Source organism: Bidens hawaiensis, unplaced genomic scaffold (genome assembly GCF_021521415.1).
Source record: "Bidens hawaiensis isolate Kalapana, Puna unplaced genomic scaffold, B.hawaiensis_p1.1 tig00028807_1, whole genome shotgun sequence".
NCBI classification, from domain to species: Eukaryota; Viridiplantae; Streptophyta; class Magnoliopsida; order Asterales; family Asteraceae; genus Bidens; species Bidens hawaiensis.
The window spans coordinates 57,664-65,978 of NW_027494733.1; the positions used below are offsets into that span (position 1 = coordinate 57,664).

At 37.0% G+C, this 8,315-nt stretch overlaps 1 protein-coding gene across 1 annotated transcript; it reads right to left on the reverse strand.

Moving 5' to 3' along the window:
* Positions 1 to 5,300: 5,300 nt before the first annotated feature.
* LOC143577799 (beta carbonic anhydrase 5, chloroplastic-like) lies at positions 5,301 to 7,974 on the reverse strand. The gene is made up of 7 exons (XM_077061529.1): positions 7,790 to 7,974; positions 7,664 to 7,712; positions 7,464 to 7,577; positions 7,284 to 7,337; positions 6,730 to 6,812; positions 6,522 to 6,627; positions 5,301 to 5,743 (listed from the first exon to the last, which is right to left on the reverse strand). Exons 1-7 carry the CDS (start codon positions 7,828 to 7,830, stop codon positions 5,540 to 5,542), a joined length of 651 nt encoding a protein of 216 aa, XP_076917644.1. The 5' UTR covers positions 7,831 to 7,974; the 3' UTR covers positions 5,301 to 5,539.
* Between the last annotated feature and the right edge of the window lie 341 nt (positions 7,975 to 8,315).

Genomic DNA, 8,315 nt, shown 5'->3' on the forward strand with positions numbered 1-8,315 from the left:
GTGGTTGTAAGCGGTTTTGCGGCTGTGGTGTTTGAAACATGGTTTTCCGATGTATGATGTTAGTATTTGGAGGCGGTGGTGGTTCAGATTCAGATCTACACTGGATCTGGTCAAGTGGCTGGGTTGATGTTGGTGATGGAAGATTTTTGTATTTTGGAAGGAAGGTCTCCGGTGACATGGTGTGATGTCATCGGGTTTATTTTTCCGACGAATGATATTCCGGCCTCCACGATGGAACCGAAAATCTGGTTTTCAGGTGCCACTACCGGCAATAGCTTTAAGCCTACCTGCCACAATCTCATGACCGTTCACCCTTCCACCACCTTAGTATCCGATGAGGCAGCCAAAAACACGACTTCCCGGCTGTGGCGGCGCCGGAACCCTACCGGAATCTTTAAAAAAAACAACAATAACGTGACTGATGACAAAGAAGAAGCTGTCGGATAAGGTTTTCCGGCGAGAGAATGGCGGTTGTTAACGGTGAAAGAGGGTGACGGTGCATGGTGAATGACCGGTGTCCGTTTTGAGGCAAGATGGTTTTTCTAACGGACGATCAGTGGGCGGAGTCGGGTTTCTGGCGGGGGTGGCGGCTGGAGCTTTATGGCTGCTGCTACATTATGTTTTGTGTTGTTCTTTTGTGCCATAATATCTATGGGTGTTGGGCTTGGGCTGGTTTGGGCCTTGGTTTAAGTGGAATGGGTTTAGTATGTGTTGGGTTGGTCATGGCTCGTCCAACAGATATTTTTGGTTAGCCCGCTTATTTTATCCACTTTGCCTAAGTCGTTTAAAGCTGGTTCAAGCCGAGAAATAGTTATTTGTTCGCTTATTTTATCCCTCTTTGGGCCTCCTTCTCAACATCAAAAAAACTGAAGTTTTTTGGCCTACATGTGATGGGGCGAAGACTCAAGAGGGTTTATTTCCGCGAGAGATTGGTAGGCCGGTGCATGGTGTGAAACTTTTGGGTGGTGCTGTCAGTAGAAACGAGGAGTTTATTAGTGGCTTGGCCCTCAAAAGAGCAAAACGTGCGGTTGAGCTGATGGAATGCCTCAAAGGCCTTCGTGACCCTCAAAGTGAACTCCTCTTGCTTCGTTCGTGTATGGGGGTCGCTAAACTACTGTTTGGGCTTAGGACGTGTCAGCCTTCCTATGTCGGAGAAGCCGTCTCTGTTTTTGACACGGGTCTTCGGAAAGCGATCGAAGACATTGTTGTTTGTGGTGGTGCCTTTTTTGGGGACCTCCAATGGAGGTTAGCTTCCCTCCCAACCCGTTTTGGGGGTCTTGGGATTTGCTCGGCCGAGGATGCCTCTTCCTACGCTTTTGTGGCTTCAAGGGCCCAATCTTGGGTTCTTCAAGACCACATCCTACGGGAGTGTGGGGGTGGGTTGTTTGACTCTGATTATAGGGGTGCGTTGGATACCCTGAATAATTCTCTTCCTGATCTTGATCTTGGCGGTTTCGACTTTAAAGACACCGCCCCTCCTAAAGCCCAGAAAATTTTGGCGAATGCCTTATATGGTGAAATCGTCAAGACAGTTGAAGAGAAGTTCGCTTTGTCCCCGCGGCAGCGAGCCGTGTTTGAGTGTTTACGTGCCCCTCACGCTCAGGATTTTCTGTCAGTTGTTCCCATTGAAGGTTTAGGGCAATGTATGTCGCCAGTGGAATATCGGGCCATCCTCAAATACCGGTTGATGGTACCCCTTTTCCCGGTGGATGACCCGTGTCCCGTATGCCGAAAGGCAAGAGAGAAAGTTAATACATGTTATTTAATAATATACAGAATTACACATACATGAAGTAAAAATATACGAATACACAATATATAAATATACACATATAGACATTGGCGGACCCAGAAAAAATTCTCACAAGGATCGGAAATTTTTTGGGTCAATTGACTATGGGTATAAAAATAATTTTCAATCTAGTTCGGTTGTTCGGGTCGGTTCAAATCGGTATATAATTATTTTTAGCTCGGTTTAGCCGTTCCAGTAAGGTTAAATCGGGTCGTGTTATATTAAAAAAGATAATCATACAAAATCATATAATCAAAAAACGTGCATGAAACGTTATTAAAAATATAAACTAAAATACAATACATCTAAAGTTGTTTTCTATAGACTTTCATTTGAAATCTAACCATAACACCATCTACTTTGACATTCCTAATCAAGTGGGTATACCTATGCAATGGAAAATGTTATTAGGTCTATAAAAAACTAATAAATAATAAACTTTCGGTAAACAAATAAATTAAAAATAACAACATATCGTAAACCTCTCGACATATATTAAGTTTTAAATAAATTAATAAACAAATGAATGAATGGTTAGAACAATAGGACTTAAAAGAGTTATTTGTAATAAATTCAAAATTTTGAAATATTTAAAATTTATTTATGCTTAAGTCAGTGAACTATAATTCTATAACGTAAGTGCATGTAGAGTCTATTTTGTTTATATGAAATGCAATCCAATAAGAAAAATTAGAACACTGGGCCGTGGCTTAATTAGAACAAGGCCCAACTCTTACTAAATAGATATTAGGTTATCTTCTTCGTATCTTTGACTGCAAAAGTTTTTAGAAAACAATTGCCATCAATGGAGAAATATGACTCTCAGTTTCACCCTTTTCTCTTTTTCATCTTAAATACTCTCTAACTTTTATCAAAAATAATTCTACATGGTCGGTGTCAAAATTTTACAGGGATCGGTTGAAAATTTAACGCTTATAAACTATTAAAAACAAAATTTCACAAGGGTCAGCCGCCCCTGCATCACACTAGTGGATCCTCCACTGCATATAGATTGAGAATGAACTTATTTAACTAATATATTATGTTTTGAAAATCCCGAATGAAAGTTAAGTCATGAGTGTTGAAAACCTAAGAAAAAACCCTACATATTTTAAATGGTACCAGTACCCGGAATACCCGTACAGGTATCCGAAAGTACTCATACCTATAATCAGTAAATTTGGTACCCGTACCCGTATCCAATAAACACGTACGGGTACTGAACATGTACGGGTACATGTATTCTGGAAAAAAATATCATCCTTACATGGGAGAATGTTTGGGTTATGAAGACCTAATATCACAATCATATGTGTGGTAATCAGTCTTTGTTTATATGGATGAAAGAGGATTTTGAGGTTAACACCAACCGAGAAAAGAAAAACATTGATTTTATAAGGGGAACGGGAGACGTGTTGGTAAATTTGAATGGACGAAATAGATTGATTAAAGGAGTGTATTACATTCCAAGCTTAGATAAGAATTTGTTTAGCATGGAACATTTGATTAAACAAGGATTCAAGGTGGAAGTTGAGGGAAATATGTGTCGCATTGGATGGGATAATGATGACAACATGTGGGTAGAGAAATCCAACGGGTCTGGTTCAATTAAGAGGAAAAAGGGAACATCTTTGGGAGAATCTTATGCAGCCCTAGATTTGCAGTCAAGGGAAATCTGAAACAGTGAACGAGCAATCCCTAATCACCCAAGCATGCCATCTTTGAATGATTGGGTGACAGTCCTCAACACCTTGCATATATATATATATATATATAAAACCTTGTTTACAGGTACAATGATGAATTAAGATCTTCGTTTAAGGATCTTGTGGAATGGTATCATAAGGTACACCTAAAATCTTACTTTGAAAGTCTCATTCCACCATACCTGAATGATGGCACCGAAGTAGATCTATATATGATGACTCTGATGAATGGGGATATGTAAAAGCAACTGTCAATAACGCTTGGAGCTACAATACAGTTGACATTGGATGTGAAGTGACCATGAAGTGTGAAGTGAAAGTCGTGTATCTCCTCTACCTTGAAGGTATTGAGTGGTGTTATGAGATATTGAAGACAAAAGGCATGAAAGAAGAAGAACCGGGAACCTCTATTGTTCCACTCGGTTTTAAGAAGAGGAGGGCATCCAAGTGAAGATCCATTGAAGACCTAAGTATCATGTGATTAAGGGGGACAATGAAGTAGTAATCACATTAATACTTAGGATATAAGTTAGTATAGTTTATAATTAAGTTGGACAGATTTGTGATTAATGTAAATAGGCATGCTTAGGCAGTTAGGGTTTGTGACGATTGTTGATAAACGCTCTTTCATATAATGCTTGTCAAAAGTCGTGTTTGTTCACAAGGCAACGGTTCAGTATCTATATATACAGCCTTGTGATTGTTGTAAAATTTAATTCGTTCAATAGTAATTCCTTTCACTGTAAAATGTTGTTCAATTACCTGTTGTATATTTACGTTCCTATAATAACCAATTATTTTGGCTTCTTTGATAACCAACAATTAACAATATCATTCATTTTAAAAGTAAACAGGCATATCTAAATATATTTTAATGAATATTTAAACGAACATAAAAGAAAAACATTCGCGAATCTAAATGTGTGAAAAAACATGTGTTCTTGTTTGTTTGTTAAATATAAGAATATAAACGAACAGGAAGGGGCCTTGTCGGCAATTGGTTCATTTTCCAGCGATTGGAGGGATAAAAAGCGTTAGGTTCGAAGACAGTGGTGGTGGTGCTCGAAGACAGAGACGATGGTGCCCGAAGACAGAGATGTGGCGCTCTTGGTGAGGTGCTCCGGTGTATTTTGGAGTTTGTTTTTGCTTTTATTGTTTAGATTTGTTATAATTATTTTGCATTATTAGATTTGGATTATACACTTGTGTATATGTCCATGTTTGGATTTTTGGGTTTAGATAATTGGTGAAGATAGGTTGGTTAGAATTTAGTTATATTTAGCTTTATGATAATTGGTGAAGATGAAGATGTATGAATCTATAGACTATGTTGAATATTGATGATGAAGATGAAGAAAGAGGGGTAAAGGGTCATTTCACACTTTCTTAAATGGTCAACGCATGGTTAACTGGCGGAAGGAACATAAAAGCCAGCCGGAAAAGCACGGGGGTAGATAATCAATTTAAGAATTAAACATGCAAAGTAGAGGTGCACAAACCGGGTATTTTCAGGAACCAGAACCGGGTAGGAACCGGTTCCGGGTATGGTCAACAAAAGTCAAAACTAGGTCCGGGTAGGAACCGTTCCGGTTATAGACGGGTATTTGACAGGTTTCACCGGGATTTTTTCGGGTTTCGGGTAGGGTCGGGTTTTGACCGGGTATTGGCGGAACATGTTCCATTGGGTCCGGGTCGGTTCGGGGGGAAACCCAAAGCCCGGTCCATACCGCGGTTCGGGTAGGGTCGGGTCCGGTTCCGGGTAGGAACCGCCGGGTCGGGTCCGGGGACATTTTTTCTTTTTTTGCACCTCTAGTGCAAAGTGTCGCCACCCATAAAGCACCGGGGTACAAAGCATAATTTTCTCAATAAACTAATATAACAAGTTGGTTTTGCAAAAGTATAGTCATTTTATATCTCACACATACATGATACATAAATATCACTATGCTCTAATTAGATCCAACAATACAGCACAAAGAACAATCTCATGATATTCAAACTTTTTTTAATATTAAATTCAAGAATACGAACAACACTAACATCAAGACCAAAATTCACGGTTCTTGATTGCATACCCCCCTGTTTCCTGCTTTTGACTGTTCTTTTGGTAATCAAGAGTCCACTTTTCATATGTACACTCTACAAAGTCATAGTAGCCACCATGGAGAGAAAGCAGACCTTTTGCCACCCGTTCTTCGACCCACGGGTATGTAAGCAAGTTTAACAGTGAATTATTTATTGACTCCTGCAAAATTGCAAGCCAAATGTCAAACTTAACTACATTCAAGTTCGAATGTTGATAAGTTCTTTTAGAAAAATTAAATCCAATCATACCTCTAATTGTAGCATTTAGTATCTAGTTTACTGTGGTTGTTAAATTACTCTAAAAATGGTGTGGAATGTGTATTGATTGACATTTGGAAGTTAGTTTGTTTGACTTTAAAAGTCAAACTTTCCACACACAAGTTCAAACTTTGATGAGTTCTTATAGCAAAATTTGATCCCATCATACTTGTAGACGTAATATCAAGTTTGATGAGCTTTCTATATTTTTCAAAAGAAAAAAATGCATGAATGCTATCGACTGGAAGTTAGAATTTAGTTTGTTTGACTTCAAAAGTCAAGTTTTCAACATTTAAGTTCAAATTTTGAGCACATCATACTTCTAGATGTATGCTTAGTATAAGTTTGAATGTTTGATGTGGTTATTAGATTGTTCTGAAAAATGCATGGATTGCGTATCAACTGACAGTTGGAACATAGTTTGTCTGACTTCAGAAGTCAAATATATATATTCAAGTTCAAATTTTGATGAGTTCACTCAACAAAACTTAATCCCATCATACTTATAACTGTAGCGTTTACTGCTAAGTTTGATGTGTTTGTCAAACTCTTCTCAAAAACGCACGGAATGCATATTGATGGACAGTTGAAATTTTAGTTTGTTCGACTTCAAAAGTCAAATAGAGTTGAATATAGCATTGCATATTGTATAGGGAAATATAATCATAATTCATAAGCACCTTTTCACAGTGTTTGCACTGCTGGTCAAAGCTGAGGTTAGAAGCAATGGCCTTTGTGATTGACTTTGCTGTTTTTCCAACTTTGACCCAATTCTTGATAAAGCTACTGAAAACACAAGATTTATGTGAGATTAAGGTTTAATAAGCATTGAGAGCAACAAAATTATACAAAAGGCTTAAGAACTAGAAAATATTATTTTATTCAAACCTTGACTTTTCTTCATCATCCATGCTCATGAGGGCTCGGATGCCTCCACAACAGCTATGCCCGGTTACAAGTATATTCTGAACCTGAAATCAAATTTTTTTAGATAATTATAAAATTAATAATAATAATAATAACAACATTTTCAAATTTCAACTACAGACAAGCAAAAAATTTAGGTAATGGGCCTAAACGGGAAAATTTACTTTTATGATTATTTTTATATACTTTTTAAATTATAAATAGTATATATAACATAACATGTATTATTCACTTATTTTTATCATAATTTTATATGTAATATTTTATTTATTATATTTAACATACTAAAAAAAAATATTAGTCATATGTGACATGTTCATTTCGCAAAAAATAAAAATTACAGAAATAATAGGCCCGTTCAAACTTGTGAGCCAGCTTGAGCCCTGTAAGTGAAGCTCGGGATCAGACTCGGGCCCTTTTATTAAACAAAACTCTAAAATCAGGATCGGACCCAGGCTCGTTTATTGTGTAGAATTAAAGTAATGCCAATATCATTATTGGTAAAGTATGCTTACTTGAAGATCATTCACAGAGAATTCCAGTGCAGCATTTGTTTCACAAGGTCCACTCTGCATGTAAATTCAGAAAGAACCTTAGAAGGATAATCAAAAGTTAATATGCAATTAAGCTCCAAACAATTAATTATGACAATTATATAAAAAAAATCAAAAAATGGGTTTAGATGTATAAAATGCCTCAAAAGGTGGAACAAGATTAGCCACATTGCGAACAACAAACGCTTCACCAGGTTGAAATCCCAGAATGTAGGATGGGCAAACTCGTGAATCTGCACACGAAATCACCAGGAACTGTTCTTACAGATGTCAGCAACCAAAACAGTTAAAACAAACCTCAATTATTAATCCAGAATCTAAATTTATAAATACTTAAATACCTTTGGGGCTTGTGCTTCAGCAAGTTCTTTGTAGCACTCCAAGTTTTCCCTGTTCAAAAATAACATCTCGTATCAAACTGAAGCAAAAAGCAATACACTTTTGGATCAAAGATTAATCCCACTTACAAGTATTTATGCTTTTTAAAACTTAGGAATCTGTTTCTCATCTCACTGAACGAATCATCGGGTTTGTTTATTAACTTTGGTGTAGTTTCTTTGGAATCTTGAACCAGACCGATCCCTTCACGTGAGGCTTTTAATCTTAAAGGCAAATTGGTCCTGTAAATGTGTGAGGTGGATGAATTCTGTTAGAAATATACAATATTATTCTGAGTGATTGAAGGTAACATGAACCAAAATAAAGACATGCTTATCTCTAGGGCTCAATCCTGAAGGTTGTGCTGATGTCTGTAATCTTAAAAATATGTCATTCCTATTATAAATCATCAAATAATCAAATTAGAAACTTGTGGCATGTGAGCCAAGCGTCTAGTTTCTGTTTGACACAAACATTTTACCAACAATCTTCATTAGAGGTTCATATATAGGGTAATTAATTATAAACAAATTAATTTCATCTTAAACATACATCATTCCAGAAACAATCAATAATGCAATCTGAAGGATATTGTGACATATCACAATCAGAATT

Coding starts and splice junctions, on each gene's coding strand:
- LOC143577799 (XM_077061529.1), bottom strand. CDS start 7,830: ATGAGAAACAGATTCCTAAGTTTTAAAAAGCATAAATACTT. Junction 7,578..7,663: donor CTGAAGCACAAGCCCCAAAG/GTATTTAAGTAT, acceptor CTGTAAGAACAG/TTCCTGGTGATTTCGTGTGC. Junction 6,628..6,729: donor GATGATGAAGAAAAGTCAAG/GTTTGAATAAAA, acceptor TTGTGTTTTCAG/TAGCTTTATCAAGAATTGGG.